General features: G+C 39.7%; 1 protein-coding gene across 5 annotated transcripts; it reads left to right on the top strand.

Moving 5' to 3' along the window:
* The first annotated feature begins 1,570 nt into the window (after positions 1-1,570).
* On the top strand, positions 1,571-25,088 carry ppp2r5ca (protein phosphatase 2, regulatory subunit B', gamma a). 5 transcript variants are annotated; one of them, XM_056393401.1, is made up of 16 exons: positions 1,571-1,864; positions 1,946-2,011; positions 3,262-3,412; positions 14,702-14,901; positions 17,156-17,266; positions 17,521-17,613; positions 17,754-17,884; positions 17,991-18,050; positions 18,335-18,443; positions 18,746-18,799; positions 19,077-19,247; positions 19,349-19,476; positions 20,064-20,165; positions 20,357-20,429; positions 21,330-21,411; positions 22,461-22,599. In XM_056393401.1, exons 1-15 carry the CDS (start codon positions 1,838-1,840, stop codon positions 21,393-21,395), a joined length of 1,542 nt encoding a protein of 513 aa, XP_056249376.1. In that variant the 5' UTR covers positions 1,571-1,837; the 3' UTR covers positions 21,396-21,411; positions 22,461-22,599. The 5 variants fall into 5 exon arrangements, with proteins under 5 accessions (XP_056249376.1, XP_056249372.1, XP_056249373.1 ...); XM_056393397.1 differs by having other exon boundaries at positions 1,574-1,864; positions 21,295-21,411; positions 22,461-25,088; XM_056393398.1 differs by lacking the exon at positions 21,330-21,411 and having other exon boundaries at positions 1,575-1,864; positions 22,461-25,088.
* Positions 25,089-26,731: the final 1,643 nt, after the last annotated feature.

Raw genomic sequence — 26,731 nt, 5'->3', positions numbered from 1 at the left:
CCTGCATTTAGGTAAATGAAAACTATTAGAGTAGGAGTAAATGTTACAGAAAACTCAAATGAATACAACACTGCCACCATATGGACAGAGTTACATATTACAACATCACACACACACACACACACACACACACACACACACACACACACACACACACACACACACACACACACACACACACACACACACACACACACCAAAGACAAGCATAGAATAAGCAGAGAAAGACAATTATATCCCATTGCTGTGAAGGCAGCTCAACTAAAGGGGCAAAATAAATGGCATCATATTTGAATAAATTAAATATGTATTTGTAGGTTCCATATTTCATCTTTATAGAATTTTTACATAAGTTAGGTTAAATTACTTGGGTGGTGTTCCTTTATATTCCATGCAGTTAGAGATGCAAAGATCTGCCATTGTTTTCTAGCATTTAACTATGAAAAATCGCATCAGAGTAGATATGAAACATTTCTGGTTATCAGAGTGTGGACATTTCCATGCCAACTGTTAATATTAGTGTATTTGGTCAAGAAGGGAGACACAACTTCATGTTGTCTGGTTTGTCTGAGTACCTTTCCTTTAAAACAACCTCTGTCTAACCTCTGTGACACAAAGTAACCTATACACGGAGAAGCCCCTAACATTAACATAGATTATTCAAAGTGCTTAAGGTCATATTATCAACCTTTGACCATTTTGGTCTGACAAACAGCCAAAATAGTTGATGGGGAAACTATAAAATATTCACATTTGAGAAGCCTTGAATTTTTGACATTTTCACTTAAAAATTTCTTTTTACGATTAATCAATTTCTGTTGTCAATGGATTTTCTGTCAGTCAATTAATTGACTAATCATTGCAGCTTCAGAGAACTGTTTGGCTTCTGTGCCTGGGGAAATAATGAAACTCTGGGGGTCACTAGGGGCAACAACAAACAACAAAATTTTTGCCCCAGGTCTCCATGGGACACAAATCCGACTTATTGACCCACTAAGACCTATTAAGAGAAATAGATGGCCATGTCAGGCGGGTGTCAAACGGGAAAGTCAATACACCTCATGTAAAGTCTGGCGCATATGAATTATAGCTCACAGTGGAAGCACTGAGCACTGCTTTGCTCCAATCGGTGAGCGAGCAAGAAAGTATCCTCCATGTTGGCTTTGAGTTATGTAGTTATCTATTACACACACAAAATAAAACACTCAAGCAGAAAAAGCTGCGTTTTTACTGGTTTCACTCGCCCAACGTCGACGTTTTTTCTCTCTGAGTTCACCTCCCCTCTGGCGAATTCACTTTTATAACATTTATTGCTACATAACTTGAATGAGTGGTAAATACCTAAAATAAGTGAGTTGCTAGTGAAGCTCTCCGAGACCATATTGACACAGAACAGTCCTGAGTCAGGGCCACAGACCGCGGCCAAAGAGGCATACTGGCCGCTACCTCCTTTTTTCCACATACAACACTGCCCTCCAGCGGCAGTGACCGAATACTACAACCGGCACAGGACACACGTCTCTCGCTCAGGCTGGTGGATACAGCGGGTACCACAAAGTGCAGCCACGGCAGCAGTAAGTTGGACGTTGACAGCGAATGTAATCGTTTTTTTTTTTTTAATTCAACTATGAGCTATATCTTTTTAGAAAAGCGTGAGTTGTGGCACGAGGCCACCGCGGAAATAGGATGACACCTTGCTGTGGCACAGTCACATGGTGTTTGGATGGTCAGTCGTGAAAGCCACATCAGTGTGTAGAGTCAGACGTGTTAACCAGGCTGCCGGCGTGTGACCACAGCCTCACCGCGACCTGCTGACACAGGGGATTCCCATCTCAGTATGCCTCACAAGAGCAAAAAAGACAAGGTAAAGTAGCTTTTGATAAGTTCTTTAATAAGTGTTATTGTAATATCTTATTTTCTCATTTATTTGTTTATCATTGTTCAGGAATCATCCAAATCTGGAAGATCTAAAAAATCTGGAAGTAAAAATGGGCCTGCAGATGACCATGAAGTAAGTATTTTCACTGTCTAGAGAGGGCTTGCATTGGCTACTTAATAAAAATGTAAAATGAGGGAGTAATTACACTAAGCTGCACAGAATGCTGCTACTATGATGTGTATATATACCATGGGATACCACATCACACATCACAGAGTAAAGTCAGTGTAAACTTCAAAACAAAAAGTAATAACAAGTATTGAGTAATAGCCTATTTGTTGCTATAGAGATGATAAAGAATTGTGTACTGGGGCACAGACCCCTTTTAGTTAATGTGCTTTCTAGAAAATTTGTTAATTTAGTCTTTTTTGGTTTGTTTTTGATGTTAATCGGTGTCATAATGAGCAAACAGCCTTAACAGCATGAGGACTAGAGGTTTTCTGAAAACATCTTTTTGCCCTTGGGTAGCCAATGTTTAGATTCTACTCAAAAGCTTCACTGTGATGATAGCAACTGACTTACTATAGCTCAAACACACATACACATTAAATATAGCCTATCACAAGCACACGCAAGGGTATTACAGATTAAATCTTGTATTTATTCTCTAAATTCCTTACACTGTCTTGTTTCAACAGTTGATTTTACACATGCTCTCTGTGACCAATTGTTGACAAGTTCCCTAGAAACTCACTAATCATCCATTTGTTTTTAGATTTAATGAGTTTTGTTCTCATGAAATGCACACAGAGTTTCTCATGTGACATCACAGCAGGATCTTATGACTTTATTTTCTCTGAAAACACTTGCATTCGAACCCTAGCCCTCCCCATCACCCCCCGTTTTGCCTCTGAGTATAGTACTAGGCATTGTAGAAGCTATTTTTGTCCTTATTGTTTCTGACGTAGGCTACATCATTGATGCTGAGTGTAGTACATTGAGATTGGAAGAGACCTGATTGATTGACTGTTGGACCTGCTGTTTGTTCCCATCGACGGCTTTATCAGCTCTATCTGTGCTCAATCATTTTGTCCACTGAGGCCCATCACAAACTCTGTCAACAGATGCGGTACAGCACACCACCGGCTGTGATCAGGTTGCTTCACTGAGAATCACCTGATCTGATTCGGAAAGGAACTTGACCCTTAACCACAATATCGTCACCCTCTCTCCTCTCCTCTCCTCTCCTCTCTTCTCCTCTCCTCTCCCCTCCGACAGTTGAGTAAAATGATTCCTGTATCATTTCCTTTGGAGAAGGAACTACCTTGCTCTACCCTGCTCAAGTAATGGGAGCCCTTCCTCTGCACCTCTTGTTTCTGCAGGGCTCCAATAAGAAAGTGCCTCCTGCAACTCAGCTGATGAGGGTAAAGCAACCGGGGTCACACTCGGCCATGAAGAGGGAGAAGAGGTTCAGCACTTCCTCTTTCCCCCTTAGTGCTAACAGAGAACTACAGAAACTACCTGCACTAGCAGGTATGACTCCTTCACTATACATTATCTCTATAAGGAGCTTTTCTTCGTGCTTCCTGCTCCTCTATATTTTCCTCATCTGTAATAACTCACATTCATTAGCTGATACTCTTCTTCTGGAAAATGCTCTCTAAGATTGAATGTTTGGCCTATATGGATGAAGAGAGTCATATTAACAATTCATAGCCTTGGTGGATCCTCATAACCACCTTTTTAACCTTGAGGTCTTTGCTCACTACATAATTTATAGCTAAGCAGACTGCCCAACAGCTTTATCTGTAATGCAAATGATGTGCAATCAGCTGCATCTCCAGCCGTACCTGGAGGAAACAGATATTACCCCTGGAGGGCTCGCTCATGTAAGATAACTCTGACTCAGACTGCATGGATAGGAGACCAGAAGACAGTAGAATCTGGGTCATCCAATAATAACTCAAAACATAAGCCCAAATCAAACATAAACTGTAAACCCTGATCGGGAGAAGGAGGCATCTCAGACTTGCCTACACTGCACTCTAGCATAAGCTTACAGTATGTTATTAATATTAAATAACACAACCTGACCAAGCAGTATTAAAACTGTGAATGGAGATTTGGACTTGTTTTAGTTATATCAGTGATCACCAATCTGTAAACAAACCTTAATAATCATAGCAAGGCAAGCTGGCCCCACTGTCAGTGTTTTAATTTATCATATTGATTGACTCTGTTTGTACATATCACACTGATGCCGATTATTAGACAAGACAGTGAGGTTGAGGTTTGAACATTTACATCAATCTTTCATGGCTTCTTTGTTTACAGACATCATTACAGACAGGATCTGACCCTAAGTGGTTTCCTGTAAACTACACCCAGCTATGCTTTGTTCTCATACCTGGATGAGCTGGGTGACACGACGGAGACACAAAGGAGGTGCACAGCCCAGGGGATTTGCAAGTTTGATTGGGGATGTGGCGCCAATGTCACAAACAGTCACAATTCCTGTTTTCTACTTGTATATTTAAGAACACATTTTATTGCTGGGAGTTTTGCGAAGAAGCTGAGATAGTGTAGAGGGATAAGAAAATCATCTCCCTGACCCTTCGGTTGACGGCAGTGACCTGGAGAAACATGCATGACCAGGCAGGGTCATGAGCATGACCACATATTACACTCCTGACAGTTCATGGACTGCTCAGAGATTAGCGGTCGGATGCACTCAAGATACTTACTTTCTCAGTCACCCACTAACAATGGATAAGTTGTAGCTGTATGTAGTATGTTGCATATAAGTCTCTAAGTTTCATTCTAAATTATACTTTTTGCTTGGAAAAGCAGATGCTAATATTTCAGACTTATCCCCCATACTTGTGACATATGTGAACTAAACCTGAAAGACTAGGTGATTCATCAGTTAGTAGGTCGGCAGAGAATTGACCAGCATCTATTTTAATAAATCATAAGAATTCAAAAATAATTTTTCAAGCAAAAATGTTAAATATAACCTTGTTCCAGCTCCTCTCCTGTAATGAACATTTGTCATTGTTTTCTTACATTTTATAGACCAAACAATTAATTGATTACTGGAAAAAAAAAATTTGCCAGACTAATCGATGGCAGAAATAATCGTTTGCCGGAAAGATCTTTAACGAGGACCTTTCACACCAGCTTCTCTGGATCTCTGAAATCTTTATTTTGTGTGATTAATTATTTTTGTAACAGATTATAGTGAAATATTTACACCTTTACAGTTACATTCAGTTGCAGTAGCTTTAGATATAGAAACAGGCAGCTTCAATGGTCTCCCTCCAGAGAAGAATTTGTTGTGTGGTTTACTGGCTATACCTTTTAAAGAATTTCTCTGTTTGCAATATGATGTTATGTGTAAGATGAAAAATATTTGGTGGGTTGGGCACTTGTGTGTGCGTGGCTCCAAATAACTAACTATAACTGCTGTTCATCAAAATAACGCTACAGAGAAAAATAATAAATAAATATCATAAAACATCACATCTCACTGAGTAGTACTTAGAGACCAGAGTCAGTGTACAGAGAGAATACAAGAGAAGTCAGGGCAGTATTTGTAAATGGAGTTTGTTTGTTGCTGCAAGAGAAAGCATTTTTTTTTTTTTTTTTGCAGACCTCTCAAAATGGCCAGTCAATGCCGCAGGCTTTCAAGTCACTTTTTTGTTCTCTGTGTACGTGTGTGTGTGTGTGTCTGTGTGTGTGCGTGTGCATGAGAGAGAGAGGGAGATGAAGGGGAAACATGGGTCTGTGTGACATTACCAGATGAGAAGTTGTGTATATTTTGACTAGGGAACAAATATGATAGATTTTAGCTGGTCTTTAATAACAAGTGACCACAGAAACTCTTTGGTCACTTGCTGCTGCAGACACAGCTTTGACAGTACGGCCACACTGCCTGTCTGGTGAGGACGAATAAACAGTGCGTTGTTCCAAATGTTGGTGAAACATTTATTGATGAGCTTGTGTTACAGAGGGCTCTTACAGACGTCACTGCCTGTGCTGCCATCTTCTGGTTGAAAATAGAATTGGTGCGGTATCTTTGACTGTCCTGTCTGTTTGGGTTATGCTGTTGACTTCATTTGAAGGTTAAGGCTTGTGTTGTTTGGTATTTTTTTACTCTCAAAAACCTCATGAAAAGATCAAAACCAACAGTGTGTTAGTCTGTCTCTCAGTAAACAACACAAAGTCTGCAGGACCTATATAGGAGGGGTGGGGGGGCCTTTTACCTGTCTGTGCCTAAGGGTACATTTTCTCATAATCCGTCCATGAATACTACTGTATCAGGCCACACAGATGATACATGTTATAACGATCAGTTCATTGATGGTTTTGTTCTTTTCGTGGGATTTATTGACTAATGCAGGTTATTGCCAACGAGAGAAATTGTCTATTTTTACTCAGTCTATCCTGCTAGTAGGAAGTAAGTGGCAGCTTCTCTGCAAATACCGGCGCCCGTTGTCATGGCTGTGGAATGTAATGGCAGAGAGTGAGAACTGCTTAGTTATACATTTGGCCTCTCCTCCCCTCATTGAAATAAATAGAAAAAATGAAGAAAATGATAAATGAACATACTACTACACCTACCAAGCCAAGAATTAGCTGCCAAGAAGAAATTGTATCTGTCAAAATAATTCAGACATATATTTTTGGGTCATATATTTTAAAAATGTAGGCAGTTTTCTGCACAAGGACATTTGTGTTATTTAATAAAAAGACATTTTGACATTTAGACCTCAACATTTTCCCAGAATGTAATGTTTATTGAGTGGTAATTTCAGATGCAGGACTGCTGATCATCACAGCGTCTTTGGTGGACTCTTAATTAAAATTTAATTAATTGTCTAACTGTGTCCATTGCTGGAAGACAGAACAGTCCCTTTGTTATTAAAAGACTGTGAAAGGACTGTGAAAATGGTGTGGTGAGTCCCAATGTTATGAAAACTCTGGTCGGCCTTGTGGCATGAATGTGGTTTCGCTCAGTGTGTCCTGTGATAAATCACATGAAACCAGTGGAAACTGCTTCATTATGTAAAGATGAAATGCAGATTATTCACCTTGTAGTGTTGGACTTCTGTCGGGGTAATGATTTCCAAAATGGATATTCACTAAAGCTTTAGTCTAAATATACATATCCTATATAATTAGAGAATTAGAATATAGTTATTTTATATGACACCTATTTGTTTACTTAGTTTCAAAAACAAAGCGTAAGAGTCAGTAGATAAACTTGCAGACAGGCTGTGAGTGAATGCTGTGTAGAGCTGCAGCATTTTCCTGTTGTGTGCCCCATGTATTTAATATTCTATCCTTTCGCTTTCATTTCCTGTTTACAGCTAATTTTTCTAAGCACATGTACGTCACTCAGAATAACATAATGCAGCAAATTCTGCCTTTGCTCCGAATAGTGTGTGACTCATAAAATCCTCTCACAAAGTACATTATGTGGAGCCGCTGAAGATGGTTGATTGTAGTTTCATTTTGTTCTTATTGGAGAGAAGCATGCGACAGTCTTTTATATGTCTTTTTAAACTGTCTTACAGGACTGGATCTAATCATTTATTTGATTTCAAGCTATGGGTTATATTCAGCATTACACTACACTATAGAGTGACATGGTCTTTCATCTTGTGTAGTGAATAATCACACCATAGCCTCCACTGCATTTCTTTGGCTTTTCTTGCTGGAAAGCACCAAGTCCCCAGTAGTCCTGTCCTCAGCCCCTCATGTGGTTTCCTCTCATCTCCTCCTGTTCCTCATTGAATCCAAAGATTTGAGGCCCCTCTGACCCTCTCCCCCACCTCCCTTTGATAAAGAACCAAGCAGAGATGACAGGAGGAAACAATGAAAGACTTTGAAGATTCAGCTGGGGCCTCTCTCTCTCTCTGAGCACACTCAGAGTAAGTTATTTCCAAATGCTTATCCTAAGTCAGATTATGCTGAAAACCCTGCTAATGGTTAAACTATGGAAGAGACTTAAGTCAATCTGATCTAAGATCTGTAGCAGGGTCTGCCTTGCAGAGCGTCACCAGAGACCAGTGAGTGGGGAGGAGGAGCAAGACCAAAAATTCCAATGTATGTCCCGCCCCCTGTGCACCCTCTCAGCCAATCGCCCCCCCTCTCTACCAACAGCCTTTGCCCTCATTGCTCCAGAGCAGCCTGAGCTCGGCCAATCAGTGGGCTCCTTCACTGCTTACATCACTAACTAGCCAGTTCCCTCCAGCAGCAGAGCTTCATTTTCTGATCTGCTTTTGTGCTAAAATGGAGGCTGGCCTCTCGCCCTGAGTGGATCGCCTTCCTGGTTGAGGTTTAGATGTTGACATGCAATAAATCTGGAGACAGGATGGTTGTGGATGCACCTAATTCCAATGGGCCTTTTCAGCCGGTGGCTCTTATGCACTTCAGAGGTACGTAAGGACAAATTATTCTTCCTGTATTGTCCTAGGGAATTAAGGAGAGAGAGAGAGAGAGAGAGAGAGAGAGCTGTGTGTTCCTGTGCTCCTGTTCCCCTCCACTGGTTACTGCTTGGTTAGTCAGCATTCAGACGTTTGAGATAAGATCATTGTTGCTGTGTTTTGGAAAACAGCTCAGTTGTATTTGAAAGGGAACTGGGGAAAGGTTGTTTGTAAGGCTTGTATGCATAGCTGTGAGACACGGGAGCTACATAAAAATCTGGTTTTACTAGCTAGCAGCTCTCTCTGCCCATCCCCCCGCCAAGCTAGTGATGTCAAAGGAAGTGAGGTCATAGCCTAGGGAAGGGTCTTCTCCTTAGTTTTTCATGTGTTTGATGGTAATTGTGTGCTTCTTTAGTTATATTTGCAAGTGTTAACCGTAGTCCTCAAAGAAAAGCTAAAGAGGAATCAAATCTTGGCTGTCCTCCTCACCTCCCTGTTAGCTGCTCTACCCAGCCCAGCATTTTTGTCACACTCCAGTTCATCTGGGCACAAATTGGTCATAGTGTGTAGGCTTTAGACAGCCACTGCTCTGCAGCAGGCAGCAGCCCCCTTCTCCATCTCCCCTCCCTTTTCCCTTGTTATCCTCCTGTGAGCGACATGCTTAGGCACCTTCGAGACATTTTTTCTCAAAACAAGGCACAAGGAATGAAATCTCAACGTGTCTCCTAAGTGCAGATCTTTGTCAACAAAGCGCCGCTGTCAATACGACCCAGCCATCTTTGTCACAGCAGAGCAGTAATGTTTTAGGATTACAACATCGAGCTCGGCTTCTTAATATGTGTACAATGCACTCAGTCATGTTTGAAAGGCCCAGCCTGTTACCACTGTACTCGGGTGCAGCCCGGCGTTAGATGAAGCCTTGGGCAATTATTGATTACACTCTATTGAGCCACAGAGGCGACTGCCTTGAATGACAACTCAGTGTTAGGGAACAATCAGACTCTCTGCCTCTTTCCTCTCATTGTGCGGCCTTATCATTATAACCCTGTTCACACCAAATGTCCTATATCCAGACCTTTCCAGATTGACTCTAGATACAGTTGAGAAAAACTGCAGTTTATACATTGCATTTGAAAGTGTCTCATTGTAATGTTTGACTAACCACTTAAAAGCAGTTTTCACTTCACTTCTCACATTTGAAGAAACTGAAACTACTACTAAGCAAAAAAAATTACATTTGTTATACATGTGTGCAGGATTGTGGTGTCTCACCCCAGGTATAGACTTAAAAACCATCATTCATGTTTGTTAAGTATTTTTTAGATCTTGACACACACTACACTACAAATTAGTGGGTGGCCCTTCAGTGTTGTCAGGAGTGGATTCACATTCACACTTATCCTGTTTTGACACACGAATCCCAGACCAGCTCTGGGTCAGTCTCCACATCTCAACATTTCCTCAGTATGCTATAGATGCATTCATGCCTGTATTTAGCCATCTTCACATTATCAGAAATCAGTCTTTTTTTTCTTTTTTGAGATGCAAGATCTCATTTTAATAATAAGTGCTGTGGAGCGCTTCTCGCCATCATTAGTCATGGGGGTCTGCAAATTGCAGCTGTGAATGTGTCTCATGTGTGGCAATAATGCATACCTTAAACTATTTCCAAACAACAATGGGCGGCGATCCAGGACCTTTACTCTACAGCATACAGAATATGCTGAATGCATTCTCAGGTGTTGCTTACAATGCAGCCTAAACAGTTTTAATGAATGAATGCTTATATGCCATCACAACTGCAACACACTGTCCCTCTACATATCTATAAATAGTAATCAGTCAATGTTTACATTGATCATAACATGCTGTCGATAAAGCAGATTGCCAAACTAGTTCTAACTCCAGACTAGCAGCTGTTCATTTGACCTATTTACAGAGAAAAAGTGGAGACTGTTGTTCCAATGTGACTCCAGTTATTTATTGTCTTTGTTTTGCACAGGGGGGCATTAAGATAAATCTTTTTCTGTTCTCTCCAAAACACGATACTTGTGTGTGTGTGCATGCGCATGCTTGTTCTCCTAAGGCTTCTGTTAGTTACATTAATAGAAGTCACATTGTGCTTAACATCAATTTTGAGATCTCAACACTGGGCCTTTATCTGTTACACAACAACCCGCTGGGTATTTTCGGAGTGTACAGAAACTTTATAACGCAGGCAGACAGACTTATGTAATAGGAGCAACACAAGTCTGACACGGTCAGGGGTGCAAGGCATGGCAACACATTCCAGTCCAGCTTCATGTCCCAGTGCAACCAACTTACAAAATATGTTACAACACAAAAGTCATGCCAAGCGGAGAGAAGGCGCACGGAAAGATAACAAACAAATACGTGAATATTACTCTTGTTGACCTATCAAGCCTCATTCTAAAATGTGCTACGTCCACTTAGGAAACCAATTCTTTGCTGATTTAGACCAGATAATAATAATAATAATGATAAATGTCTTCGACGAACCTCTCTCTCTCTCTTATGTGTTTTAAATCAGGAGTACTGGCGCTCGTAGTGTTTTCCTGTTGTGGCAGCGACAGCCCCACTGGCCGTCAAATCTTTATGGAAATGGCCGATAATGGCAGCTCACACACTTACCCTCTCTCCTCTGGAATTCCCAACCTCTCACTGTCATCAAGATAAATTGGCCGACTTGAAACTGACACCGCAGAAGTGTGGTGTTTGTGCGTGTGTGTGCGTGTGTGCGTGTGTGTGTGTCCAAGCCAAGTCTCCATTATGTCTGAATAGGATATCTCTCTTCTTACCTAGAATCTGCCTGTTTGCAAGAATGTCAAGCACGTGTGTGTGTGTGTGTGTGTGTGTATATGTGTATATGTGTGTGTGTGTGTGTGTGTGTGTGTGTGTCCTCTATTCGTTTTATGGCCTTTGTCACGCTTTGAGTACATTCACTGAAACTAAGATATGAGCAAATAGGTTTAGCTGCCCATTATTTCCCTAAAAGTTGCTCCTTCTTATTACACACCTGCACGACTGAATTGGCAGAAACTTATGCCAGTTTGTAAATTTGCTCATTACTTTCAGTCTAATTAAGACAAGATGGACGGCAGCAATGTAACACAACAGAATTATATGGTTTTCTACATTTCTGCAATCATATACCATGTTTGCAGCGCTCTGTTTGCCCTCATCAGTCGGTTATTATTTATGCATTTTCTTCATCTGAACCCTGTGCCAAATTCATAAAACATTATTTGTCTCCAAACCTAATTTGCTTATCTCAGTAATTGGAAGCCTTCTGCCCACAGGTTACAGTACAGTCACAGAAGAAGAATGGAATTCATCTACTTTCTGTTCTCCTCTGATGTAAGCCATGTACTGACGGGGGACAAATTAAAGGAAAAACCAACATTAAGTGTCTTAAGGTGTTGGGCCACCAGAACAGCCTCAATGTGCCTTGACACTGATTGTTCAAGTCCCTGAACTCTACTGGAGGGATGAGCACCATTCCTCCAAAAGATATTCCCTCATTATAGTGATTTGATGATAGTGGTGGAGAGCGCTGTCTTAACACGTCAGTCCAGAATCTCCCATAGGTTTTCAATTGGGTTGAGATCTGGTGACCGTCAAGGTAACAGCATATGAGTCACATCATTTTGATACTCATCAAAGTATTCAGTGACCTCCTAATGCCCTGTTGATGGGGGCACTGTCATCCTGGAAGAGACCACTCCCATCAGATTAGAAATGTTTCATCATAGGATAAAGGTGATCACTTAGAACAACCATGTATTGATTTGCAGTGATCCTTCCATCTAAATGGACAAGTGGACCCAAATTATCCCAACAACCCCCCCCCCCCCCCCCCCCCAAAAGATAACACCGAAGAGGTCAAGCATTGTACCATTCTCTTAATGTACGCCACACATGCACTCGCCCACTTGTGGAGAATATGCTGAAGGATGACTCATTTGATCATATCACTTTTGTTCCACATCTCTGTAGTGTAGTGCCCATGGTTATTTGCACCACTCAACTCTTAAATGTGCATTCATCTTTGTAATGATGGACTGTTGTTGCTGACACAGTCTGATCACGTCCTGCATAGACAGTTTCTCACCTGAGGAAGAGTTGCTCCTCTGTTTTTCCTTACACATCACACATAACTTGCGAGCATCACGCTCATCACATTGTCCGATCCTATTTACAGACGTCTTTCCCATTGATCTAAATGCATACGTCACTTTAGTCACTGTTCCTATTGAAACACAAACACTAGACCATTGAGTACCCTTTGTGACTGAGGCTCCTGCCATCCAGGCCCCAACAATGAACTCTCTTTCGAAGTCACTTAGATCTTTTCCTCTTTCCTCTGCTCACCATTTTTATACTTGCCACAGAGCATGACTGGATGTTAATTGCTTCACTGTACCATGCAGTGTGTCTGTGTGGAAGCATCTGCATTCGTTTGCATGTTTCTTCACTTGTTTTCCTTTATTTGTCACTCATCTGTATATAACTGATCTAATTCAGCTCACCCATGGCGCCAACATCCTCCTCGTGTGCCAACAGCCTCCGAGCCTCAGTGCCAACCCCATTGTTAATGCCACACCCTTTACTGATTGGTAATTATAGGGTATAGGAACCACAGTTTTTACTGCACGGGATTGATTTGTCGAGCTTTAACACCGTAGATGGTGGTGATGCTGTGCTATATATATGGTTTTATTTTATACATTTTTCTCACTTCAGTGCCTTACACCTTCTGTTGTAGCTGTGGATACCCATGCAGGATTTCTTTATTTAGGGTTGAATTTCAGAGAATAGCGATTTACAGGAGGCACTTGTGGTTGCAGAAATATTTCAGTGTAAAGCCACTGTAGGTGTCATATTCTGTACGCATGTGTGTAGGCCACCTGAACTGAACCTAACCTAACCCCCTGCCCTCTATCAAATACAGAACACACTTTATCAGGAGAGACATGAATGAAAGCATGAATATGAGTCTAGCAAACTAACCGCATTTACGTCTGTTCTGATGGCGCATTGTAAGTCACCAGCCACCACATGAGAGCATCTTGATCTGACAGACCTCTTATCAGTGTCACACGCAGCTGCCTCTGTCAGTTACATTAACCCACACCTGGAGGGATACTGTGACATCACTGTTTTTTTTTTGTTTTGTTTTGTTTTTAATAACAGCTCCAGGTGAGGTAATACAGATTCAAACCTTCCATCAGTCAGTCAGGGAAGGAACTCTTCTCTACCCTGAGGTTATTAAAAGTTTTATGATGTTTGGCATTTAAGATAAGAATCTTTTAAAAACATGTCCCTTTATCTAATCCATAAATGGAAGTAGGGGCTATTGTGAAATGTCATTCTAATTATGGATGATACAGCTTTATTTGCATTTTTTTTTGCATTACATTGCCAAAGGCACTGGGTCATTTAGCCCCCCCCCCAAAAAAAAATAGTTGTTTTAAACAGTTTGCAGTATCATACAAAGCTACTCAAAGTCACAGCATCGTGTGTTTTGCTTGTACAGATTGTAAATGAAATTGACTGCGCCATAATAGCGATTTAATTGGGTAGCTGAGGGACGGGGAAGACGTTTCCTCATTTGCGACAAGCGAAGACAACGCCAAACATTGTAAGAAAGAGAAACACACTACATCAAAGTTGTGTCACATAACTACATAATTATGGTGTCACTGTGTGTTATTACTGCGCCACATGAGCAGGTAGGAATTTAGTAATGGTGGTTTCCTCTTTATCTTGTCATGCATGAACTGTTGACTTGCAGAGATTGTTTGTTTACAGGCCTGTGCTCTTGAGTACTCGGGCAGAAATGAAGTGAGAAAGGAAATCCTCAAATCACCATGGACAAAATATAATGACGGACTTAAATAGCTAGGTTTTCTTTATGAATATAACTTTGTGTGACTGTGACCGTTCACCTAGTTCCCAAATCCATCATCCTCCATTCCCTCTCCGTCCTGTGTTTTGTCCTCCTCTCTGCTCTGTTGTTATCCCCCCCTGGGCTCTAACCATCTCAGCCTTCCTCTCAATGCACTTAAGTCTTCATGACTCATTTGCCAGTCTAAATCACTCTCTTGCTACCTCCTGTTACTTTCTTCCATCACATTGTTGCTTTAACTGTCATTCTTGACAGTTAAACCGCCCCCTCGTTTCTCTTGTGACCCCTCAGTCTTTGAACATGGCTCCAATCTCCGATATTCTCAAGCACAACATTTCATCACCACTGGGTAGCCGTGTTACGCTTTCAACTCTCTCTCTCAGTTGTCCCAGGACTCATTCCGCTCTCTTTTTTTCCCCCTTTCACCCACCTCACTTTTCTTCTTCTTCTGTCTTTCTTTAGATGTGGCCCCCGCGGAGCAGGAGAAGCTCTTCATCCAGAAGCTACGACAGTGCTGCGTTCTTTTCGACTTCCTGTCTGACCCGCTGAGCGACCTGAAATGGAAGGAAGTGAAGCGGGCGGCGTTAAGCGAAATGGTGGAGTACATCACCCACAACAGGAATGTCATCACAGAGCCCATCTACCCGGAGGTGGTGCACATGGTCAGTAGAGCTGGGGGTGGGTGGGTGGGGGGGGGTTATGTTTGCAGTTAAAGCTGAAGATGAGGGTGAAACTTGGGCTGAGAATAGGGGCAGGCTGTAGCTGCAGGACGGACAAATAGTGGGTTCATGTCCCAGCCGATGTTTGTTTGTGATGTGAAGTTCTTTTTCCTCTTGGGGCTGGCTTTCTTAAAGTATTAAGTTACAGTCATCTATTCAATCACCTTTTATGAAATATGTTTTTATAAGTAAAAACTGCAAAAGATTTGCTTCACAAATTTGCAGCTTTGATGATTTTCTTTGTCATATATGTTAGTAAAGCGAATATCATTGGGTTTTGGCCTGATGGTTGGAAAAAATAAGTGATGTGGTGATTTTGAATTGGGCTCTGGGAAATTATAGTGGGCATCTTTAATCAATTTCTGATATTTTACAGCCAAAACGATTGATTTTATCTCTAAATTGCCCGTAATTGTGAATGTGAGCCTGAGCGGTTGTTCGTCTCTATATGTCAGTCCTGTGATAATCTGTCAACCTGTACAGGATGAACCCTGCCTGCAACCCTTAAGGGATAAGAGTCTAGCTAATGGATGGATGGATGAAGAAGAATGAAAATAATTATTAGTTGCAGCTCCAATCTGAGTTTTTGTTTGCTTTCCTTTTCTTTTTTTAAACTAGATGGTGAATAAGAAATTCTGGTGTTGCCATTTAAAATGAAGAAGGCTGAAGCCTCTGGGGAATTGGAAAAATATATTATAGAGAGTAGAATATTTTTCTACTCTCCAGTGCCAATTGATTCAACCTCCACTCACATGAAAAGCCTTTTCATTACAAGAGGGTCTTTCCCTGCAAAGGACTTTCCACTACATTTTTAGCAAAGCTACAGTGGTTTGTTTGGAATCTGTGCTTTTACTTTTGATTTACGACAACTAAACTCAAACAAATCTGAGCAAAACAATATTATCATGATGACATACACTTTGTTTATCATCACAATCTTTAGAGAGCAAAGATACAGAAATGGCGCTATAAACATGATGAAAACACTGACGTTTTAGAAAGCTACTCCTCCCTCACTGCTATTATCTTTTCATCATCGAAAGCCAACAGCAGAATTGCTATAATCACGGTTATGACATTTCCATTTACAGGTTCTATTGTGGAGTTAATGCACAGTCATCTCCGCAGCCTGTTCTGGGTTAAAGTGCAGCGCAGCCTGGACAGTCTATCTACCTTGTAGCTTGTCTTTTCAAACAAGGCTCCCAGTGTTTTAGTAGGCCACCTGCAGTGTCCCATGATCTGCCTGGCAGGGAACAGCAGCCCACAGGGGAGTCAGTTGACACTGTGAGAGACCAGAAACACAACACACTTGGATTATTGTGGGATAAACCCTTGGAGGCCAGTTGCAAAGTTAACATTAACCTAAAAAAAAAAATTTTAAAAAGTGAACTTAGCAAACCTAAGATGGGACATTTCATAAACATTTAGACTTTTAACTAAAATTTTGTTAAATTTGTTCTAGACACTGGGGCAGTGGTGAATCAAGAAAAACCAAATGATGAAATGTGACACTAACACGTGCTCCTAATCGTTAAACACAAGGGGCCAGGAGCTGAATAAATTAGCTGTACTCCTCATATGATGCCAGCATTTATAATCAACCTTTAAGCAAACTTTCCACAAGCAAGTGCATCTAGTATATGACTGCCTCTGGCTTTGAACTGACTCCATGTGCTTCAGACTGTTTGGAGACTTGCCCCAAAGGAGGCTGTGCGGTATGTCCTGGGAACAGAGATGCAGCTTTTACTTCATTTGCACAGATTGTTTTAAAACAGTGCAATGTTCAGGCAAAGTAGAGTGAAACTCAACAGGGTTTATGAGATGAATTAGCTTCCTTGAAAAGAGTTGAATTCAGTCAAACAGTTAAAAGAAGCAGTCATTTGGTGTGGTTTCACTGTTGGTTTGACCATATGTCATGACGGTAAACATTTATTCACACGTGGGAAACTTCAGACAGGAAGTTCAGGTCTTGCTGTATGTTTGTTTTATTTTTTTTTTCTTTTATGAAAAACATTTTGTAACCTATCCTAACCTAACCTGGGTAGAGCCATTGGCTGTTTTTTTTTTTTTTTTAAACTTAAATTAAAAAGCATGAACTATGGCTCCGGGTTATTAAAACAAAAGGAAGTTGACATGAATAGTGCTCTGTTCGGGGCAATAAAAATTCAGGGTATCATTTTTGTTTCTCTTCTTCCAGTTTGCAGTGAATATGTTCAGGACATTGCCTCCATCGTCCAACCCTACTGGAGCCGAGTTTGATCCAGAAGAAGATGAGCCGACACTTGAAGCGGCATGGCCACACCTCCAGGTTGACATTTTAATCATTGAATCATTTGCAAAACAATGAGCGGTTTATAAATGGTTCTTCTCTGAGCATGGCTGAAAACAGCCAGCGATCACCATGTAACTGCACACCCAGAACTGAAGTACACAAAACCGCTTGAAAATCGTGTACTTGATTACTAAACTACTTCTATGCACTCTTTAACTTCATTTTGCATGAATTCCTTCCCAGAATTCATTTACATCCCTTTGTTTTTGTCTTGTGTGTTTCTGTTGCAGCTCGTCTATGAATTTTTCCTTAGGTTTTTAGAATCGCCCGACTTTCAGCCTAACATAGCGAAGAAATACATCGACCAGAAATTTGTTATGCAGGTAAGAAAAGAATATTTTGGCAAATTCTCAGACTGTATAACAGCAAAAAAAAACAAAACAAAAAAAAAACCTAAATTACAAGACACAGTTTTTCATGGTGAATTTCATTGTGGTAACATTTCACTTTTCTTGGATTGCAGCTCCTAGAACTATTCGACAGCGAGGATCCCAGAGAGAGAGACTTCCTCAAAACCACCCTCCACAGGATCTATGGAAAGTTCCTGGGGCTGAGAGCGTACATCAGAAAACAGATCAATAACATTTTCTATAGGTCGGTGCAGTTCTCCCACTGCTCTGTTTGTTTTTAATCATGTATACAAAGAGGAATGGTCAACATCTGTTTTGCCACTAAAACCAGTTCCTGTTTGTTCTCACAGGTTTATCTATGAGACAGAGCACCATAATGGTATAGCTGAACTACTGGAAATACTTGGAAGGTACGAGCCTTTACTGAAGTTACAAGTTTTGTTGCATGCAGCTGTAATGTCTTTGTGGCTTTTATGCTACTTTTATATGATGTCCAGTGGTACTTGTTCATTTCTACTGATGAAACAATCATCACACAATAGAACAAACCATGAAACGGAATTCCATTTAATTTTGTTTTTAAATGTGAACATTTCCTTTAGTATTTTTTTTTTGTCATTCTTTACCAGCTATTTAATCATGCCACACTGTTTCCTAAATGTTCTGATAATTCCATTGTCTTTTTATTTTACAGCATAATTAATGGATTTGCCTTACCACTAAAAGAAGAGCACAAAATTTTCCTGTTGAAGGTTTTATTGCCTCTGCACAAAGTCAAATCACTCAGTGTCTACCATCCACAGGTAAGTTGAGTGCAATGTTTGTTTTTTTGTTTGTTTGTTTGTTTTTTTAACTGTGGAGCTGTTTGGAAAGAGCGATATAGCACATACATTATTTACCTCGTGTATTTAAATATTCTTGTCCGGACCTGCTTTAAGTACCCTCCTCCACTGCTGCAGGTTTTGTCAAAAACTGGTGTTGCGTGTTCCAGCCTGTCTGTGCCTCGGGCATCCCGTGTCCCCTGCCGTGTTACCTTTTAGTTTGCTTGTGCATAAATTCAAATACTTTGACAGTTTAACGATCTCTATTTGTTTGTGTTTTGCAGCTGGCTTACTGCGTGGTGCAGTTTTTGGAAAAGGACAGCACTCTAACTGAGCCGGTATGTCAGATAAAAATGTGGTAGAATAATTATCATTTCTTTGCTTAATACTTCTTGCTGAGATTCCTCCTTTTGGGCCCAAATATAATGTAATGTTTTAAAGCACACGTTTAGCTATTTTTGGACTTGTCTTGCAAGATTATAAATTCCTACATTAATTTTCTTGGGTAGTTCTTTGTCTGATATTTACTTCTTTTTAGCCCAGAAGATTCTTTCTCTTTATCTTACTTGAACAGTTATTCAACATAATCATTATCCTTCTCCAACATCCCAACAGGTGGTAATGGCTTTACTAAAGTACTGGCCAAAGACTCACAGCCCCAAGGAAGTGATGTTCCTGAACGAACTGGAGGAGATCCTGGACGTCATCGAGCCCTCTGAGTTTGTTAAGGTGCAGGAGCCCCTGTTCAGACAGCTGGCTAAGTGTGTCTCCAGCCCCCACTTCCAGGTAAACAAGGGGTATTCATAATATTTCAATCATTACTCAAGGAATTTTAAGTTATTCAAGCACCTGACGGACTGAGGTGTTTTGTCGATTGTTCCCTGTAGGTGGCGGAGAGAGCCCTGTACTACTGGAACAATGAATACATCATGAGTCTGATCAGCGACAACGCTGCAAAGATCCTGCCGATTATGTTCCCTGCTCTGTACCGCAACTCGAAGACCCACTGGAACAAGTAAGATACTAGAGTTGAGCATCTCCGCAAAGGCCGTGCTAATGTCCTTTTAACACACTGTATGTGCTTCACACTGCATTTAACACCAGTCTACCACAACACACGCCCGACAAAATAGCTCGCATAGTGTTATCTCAAGTGTGTGTAGATGTGTATATATATAGAAAGGGTTTGGTCACAGAATGTGAAAGCACTTCATCAGATGTATTTATCATAATGACTTTCTAAAAGGCTGCTTCACATAACCAACAATTCCTTTTTTATTACTGCACCTATTGCTGCAAATCAGCCTTTTATACACGTTTGAAGCAAGACTTGGAAATAATAGTTCAATATTTCAACTCAAGCTGCTTCACATTAAAAATAAAATATGTGTCACAATCAAGAGTTCAAGGCTTTATATTTTTGTCAGTAACTGTCAGTCTTTGATAGTAATCGAGGTTTGATGCTGAGGGGCTAAACTAGCCATTACAGTAATGCTTGCGTTTTTACAAATTTGACCTTTGACTAACTGTGTGTGTGTGTGTGTGTGTGTGTGTGTGTGTGTGTGTGTGTGTGTGTGTGTGTGTGTGTGTGTGTTCACACAGGACCATCCACGGCCTCATCTACAATGCTCTGAAGCTTTTCATGGAGATGAATCAGAAGCTCTTTGATGATTGCACACAGCAGTTCAGGGCTGAGAAAAACAAGTAGGCAGCAGCAACACGGACAAGACTCTTCTCCCACTCAATTAAAGTCTTTTTTTAAAAGTGATGTCTGAGTGACACATAATTGCAGTCGTTCCTTAAAGGCGGCGGCCGAATTGTTGTGTTGGATTTCACATTTAATCAGCAGAGTGGAACAGATTAATGACAGGAGGTTTTGGTGCTTTGTCCAACAGAGAGAAGGCAAAGTCAAAAGAACGTGAGGAGGCTTGGATCAAGATCGAGAACCTCGCCAAGTCAAATCCACAGGTGAACAGTGTGTGCAATTCTTTAAACTCATCTGCCCCCCTCCCCACCCCACCCCACCCCACTACTAAAGTGTGTGTGAGTGTGTGTAGGACTATATAATATGAAGTAAGTGTCTTGCGCTTCCTGTTGCTGAATTGTAGTTCCTTTCCCATCTTGTCCTGTTAGGTTTGCTTAGATGTTTTGATGTAATGTTTTCCAAATTCCTCTCCTGGTAAGGATGGAAACATTTTGAAGAGTGCTCTAAACATGTGCTTAGTTGTGGTGCATGGTATGACAGGATCCCTGAAAGTCTTTGACTCAAGAGTAACTTGCTTTTTATATTTCTCTGTCCCCTTCCTAAAACTGATTTTATCATTACACCGACATTATTAAAGGACTAGTTCAACATTTCAGGAAATACACTTATTCACTTTGTTGCTGACTGTACGACGACCATCTTAATACCACTCTCATGTCTGTACAGTAAATATGAAACTACAGCTACCAACAAGCTTAGCTTAGCTTAGCACAAAGACTACTGCCTCTGTCCAAGCAAAAAAAAAATGTAATTGGCAAAATGTCGAAGTATTCTTGTGCAACAAAAGGCAACTGACGATCTCTTAACTTCATTTTAGAAACAAGTGGCTTTTTCATAATCACCACTTGCTCTAATTCCAATTAAATCAGCACTGATAATGTTTTTAGTCATTTCTAGTCCTACCTCAACTAAAGCACATTACCCTGACAACCACAGTAGATCAGTTCCTTATTTTAATTCATTCATTCAGAGCCTCTTGATTCATTCTACTTTGCATGCGACTGAAAGTCTTTTCTCCATCCCCTTTGTGTTTTTTTTTGTTTCTGTTTCCCTTTCTTTTCAACATAGTTCTCTATGTATGTTGATTCCTCTGACCTCAATAGTCCTGTAGCAATGGAGACGGATGTCCCTTTGATAGAAGATGTTCAGAGGTTAAAAAAGACAGTTGAGGAGGGCGCGACTCAGGTAAACCTGACTTTCTCTCTGTCTCTGTTCATCTTTCCTCTTATAATCACTCCATACATTGATAAATTTGTGTATTACCAAAGCTTGCAAAGTCTTCTAACTGAAGCAATTTGCACTACAGGAATTATCACTTTATACAGTGTGTATTAAATATAGTCTGTTTTATTTTATTTTATGTATTTGTTTATTTATTTATGTTTATTTTTTTTAAATGAATCTTAAGTGCTTAAAAATGCAGAAACAAACAAATCTGGACTAAACACTGGAATCAAGAGCTTTCTGTTTAGTGTGTTTACTTCCCCTTGCATGATGTATAAGTAGTAAGGAGGCCCAAGTGTTCAATATTATATACAAATATAAGTAATTGATAAATAAGTAAATGATCAGTAATACATGGTTATATATATTAGTGAACCAATAATTAATAATAATACTAATAATATGATACATTTTGATATCTAGGTTTATTATTCTGAAATGTTATTTCATCATTTCTATGATAACTGGTGACAACTGTCAGGAAAACTGAAATAAAAAGTGACATTTTCCCCAAAATGCCATTACTAAATTAAAAAAAGATTTGAAATAAAAAATAAACTAAGCAAGAATGAACGGTTGAGTTGTAATGATTTCCTATTATTATTTATTATTAAATAAGTAATTAATTAATTAATTTAGTTTATCATTATGTAATATATTACACCTTTATTTGTATAATTATTCATCTCATCATGTGTTATTTTTTTCATATTGAACACTTTGGTGCTCCTAAGTGTAGCGCAGGACGTCCGATGTTGTGTATTTCATTTGAAGTTGTTGTTTTAATATTTTTGCCTCAGTACAGCATGCTTTAAACTCAGTCAGTCTTGGTTTTCCTCTTGTTAATTAGATTTTGATGTATGTAACTGAATTTTGCTCCAGCTGTTGTTGTGCTTCATCTCAAAGATAAGATCAGAACAGGGACAATTTGCTATGTTGACAGAAGATGATGACATGAAATGGTATAAATAAGCCTAAACGTCTTCCCGTCTTCCTTCTCCATTTGACAGTTGCAGCATGACCAGCGGAAAGAGCGGCCCATGGTGCGACGTAAATCTGAGTTGCCTCAGGATATCTACACCACAAAAGCCTTGGAGTCCCACCGCAGAGCTGAAGACATGTTGACCACCCACGATGGACTCTAGGTCCCGCCACCTGCCGGCTCTTGGTTCAACTGCCCCCTCTACCCTTGACAGCCATGGACATCCTCTTGGCCCAGGCGCCAGAACTACACTGGCGACCCACACTGGGCTCTCATCCCTCTTCCCACCATTTACCCAGAATCCTTAGTTCTCCTTCATTCCTACTGCCCCAGTGCAGAAGCCCTGTATCCACTTCCCTCAGATTTCTGCTTTCTCAGGTTTTTTTCTTTATTTGAAGAGGAGCGGGAGTGTGTTTATGTGTCTTTTTAGCCCTTGCCACATTCAGCGTGTTCTCCCATTGTTTTCCCTTTGGTTCCACTCACCTGGTTCCTTCATTCCTTTCTTCCAAACTTGTTCACAAAGGATCGGACATGGTTACATAGGAACTGACGGACTCACTGTCTAAGGATCGTCTCTTGGTCTCTGCTTGGTTTTCTTTTCTGTCAAAGGGAACAAAAACAGAACCTGTTGGTCAAATGAAAGACAAGACTTTCCTCTCATCTGTTGTATGTTTTCTTTATTTTTTTTGCTCAATCTAACGGACATCTTATCAGTGCCAAGACTGTTGTGCTCTTTATGTTTGTTTTGTTTCATGTTTTTATCTGTGACTTTAACAGGGACACTTGCCTTTGTTTCTGGTCACTGGTGTTTGAAATTTTTTTTGTTTTAGTTTAGCACACTTAAGACCAAACTGAGGCCTGTCCTTAGCCTTGCAACGTCCAGGAAAGATGGCAAGGAAAGGGGAAGTTGTCCTGTGGACATCTGACACTTTCCATTTTATTGTTTTGTGCCATATGCCGCTCTTTTATATGCTTGCTTCCTTATGTTCATTGGCAATATTTGAAAACCAGACCATAGTGATGCCTAGACGGTTCAAACAATGGTACTCACTGTGTTTGAGTTTAGTAGATGAGGATGAACCTGAATGAAAGCTCTCTGTATTAGCTACCTAAGTTGCAGTATACTGGGCTTTATAACATGTATATAATGGCTACATGCCGAGTAGAAAGACTGAGAGCACGGCTGTGCAATGTTCAAGGTGAGTGTTGGGTTATATATATATATATATGTACTTTAAAATGAACATAGATGATTATCTGTGTAAAGGAAATATAGTCAGGTGATCTTTTTTTTACTGTGAGAGGAGGCACAGATCTGTTTGTGTGTTTTAACACCTAAAAACTCCACTCACTGATGGTTTCTGGCAGCCATTACTAAGTTAGGACCTCTTCTCATTATGTTTCTTTTTAAAGAGCATGAAGGTATATTGATATTGTTTGCTATAAAGATTTTAAAATCCTCATTGTTAATTAAAAATAGGATTAATTTATTATCAAACGTGAGACCTGGCAACCTCAGTAGCTATTAACATTCTGACACGATTAATACAGAAATAATTTCATGAGAGCTACCAAAAACCTTAAATTTAAATTTTAAGCGTGGCATGTTTTTGTTGCTACCATTCCTGAATTCAGTTAACTGGTTTGTGGGGTATGTATATTGTACACTTCTCAGTGAGGAAGTTGTTTAAGGTTGGAAAATATCTTCCAGTCAGTACCATTGTTTAAACTGAGGAGGTCTGCTAGATTTCTTCATATTTGACGTGTTGTATTTCTTTGTCTTGTCTCTGGAGGTTAATAGCGTGGATGTCAGGTTTTGGATTCTTTTTTTCTTTTTTTTTTTCTGGCCATTCAGAAAGCCCAGCGCTGAAACAGACTGGTATCAAATGGCCACAAAAATGCCAGATGCTGAAAATAAACTGACATTGTGACTTGGCTTGTTAACTGTATTAATACTGTATTTGCTTGAATGCAAAAAGATGTAAATTAAAACTACCATGTCAAACATGTACCTTTTACCCTGGAGGAATGCCATTCACCAAACCGATTTCTGTTGTTGAGGTCATTGCATTTATGAAACAGTCCTGCTTGCTGGGAGAGATGTTTTATGGATTTTATGAGTTTGAGTCAGAGATGTTAGAGGTTTATTTTAGTGCTGAAAACAACAAGTCATCCGTGTTAGCAAGAGATGATTTGAAAATGATTTGGTGGCTTGTTCTTTCTGCAGGATCTTTGCAGATCTTTTAATTTTAACATATTATTTCCAAAACATGATAACTTAAAGTGTCCTTTTGTATGTGACCTGTACTATATGATTCATTTAATATTGTATATATGATTTACCTTGTTTCATGTAGTGTTATATATCTAGATTAATTTTGTACAAATTGTCCCTCTGTACAGAATAAAACATCAATAGCAAGTAAAAGAAGTCAATCTGGCACATACCGTTTTATTTCTCCTGTTTTGGCTGTACTTCCAGTGACACAAGAATTTAGAAAATGTACTTATTTTTCTTATTAAAATCTGCAAAGTTTCCTCCCTCCTCTAAATAACTGAGAAAATGTTCAAGCCCGTTGTGTGCTCCTATCACTGTCTTTAGTGGTGTACAACTATATAGAATGAATAAAGAGATTATTTGAATATATATTTTCAACCATGCATCCATTTTGGCTTTAATTAACTGAAAGGGCACACATCTTAAACGTAAAATATATAAACAATTGAGTCTACTGTAACAAGGATTAAAGAAGCCTGTATTACTAGTAACATTTGGGCTACTGGAGACCCTGTGTTCTCTTTAACAGCCCACAAAACATACTTAACATGGTTTAACAGTTTGATACTTTGACGTTTCCTAATGTTATGCTCCACTGTTTAGGGTCTCACAGAGCTGGGTACAGAAGTAATGTGTCCTTTCATGGTTAAATACAACCATTTTACAACCAGTTATATATCAGTGTTTGCTGTTAACAGTACTTGTTATGCATCAGTACACTCCAAAACATCAAATGAGTCAATCTGAATTTCTGTTACTGGAGTATTATGAGATTCTTCATGAGAGGAGTCGCATCGACCCTAAACATAATGTAGGATAAAACATTTTACAGTCTTTGTCTGTGATAACTAACAAAAGGTATATGTACTTGCACTATGCATAGTCCATATACCATATAAAACATATAGAAAGACTACTTTTCCTTTTCCTTGATTTATATTTGTTTGAATAGCTAATTTTCAGCATTACCACTTTGGGTTTTAATGAGTTAAAAATAAAAGCAAAGGTATTTAAAGGGAAAAAGTTCATTTTAATGTCAATAGTCAAAGGTTTAAAGTCAATAGTAAAGTCATTTTCAATAAAACAAGGGTTAACAATGACAAACAGAACTGGCATCTATCAAAATCATTCTGATTATACACTGTATGTCTTCACTTGGTTTGATATGTTGGTAATGTTTATGGCACTGGACGGTTTTGAACACAAGGGGGAGCCAGATAGTTGGGAATGGCCATTTACTAACAGTCGTTACCTTTAGTAGTTACTAACAGTAACTACCAGTAGTCAATTATACCAAGCAGAGAGTAACATCTGCAACTCCACCTGCAGATGTGGATGCAGCATTTATCCCACAGGCCACGTCAAGTATCTGAACTATGGATGCTTTGAAAAATAATCTGGAATCCAGTAATCAGCAACACAAAAATAATCCATATCTCAACCAAAGCTCAGATTTACACAATAATCAGCCCCTCACATACACCGCAATAAAATGTCTGTCTCACTGGTTTTCCAGCAGCACCCTCACATGATGGATGCGACAGCAATGTGAACCATCAGCGTTTGCTAGTGAATAGTAACTGCAGAAAAACATCACCAAGTTGTATTATTATTATCTGGAACTGCACCACTGACAAGGGAAGTTTGTTTAACATTTCATGTCCAAATTGACAATTCTGTAACATCAACAATAACCAGTTTACCACATGAGGCTCAATCTACTTCAACTGATTCATCCTGTAATCGTGCAGTACTACTGTGATGTACAACAGAATCAAACACTGAATACTTGTTTACATGTGACAAACATTGAAGTAGAGCTGAAATGATTAGTCATCTAATCAACTGACAAAACATTGATAATCAATTCAGGCAAATATTCCAAACATTAGTTTTCTTTGTCAAATTTAACTCATTACTGTTATGAATATCTTTGGGTTTTGAACTGAAATGTGAAGATTTGAATCCACTTTCACTATTTCCTTATATTTTAGACAAAATGATTAATCAGTTAATCAAGA

Source organism: Seriola aureovittata, chromosome 13, assembly GCF_021018895.1.
Source record: "Seriola aureovittata isolate HTS-2021-v1 ecotype China chromosome 13, ASM2101889v1, whole genome shotgun sequence".
Classification (NCBI taxonomy): domain Eukaryota; kingdom Metazoa; phylum Chordata; class Actinopteri; order Carangiformes; family Carangidae; genus Seriola; species Seriola aureovittata.
This window is presented reverse-complemented; position numbering and strand designations above follow the sequence as displayed.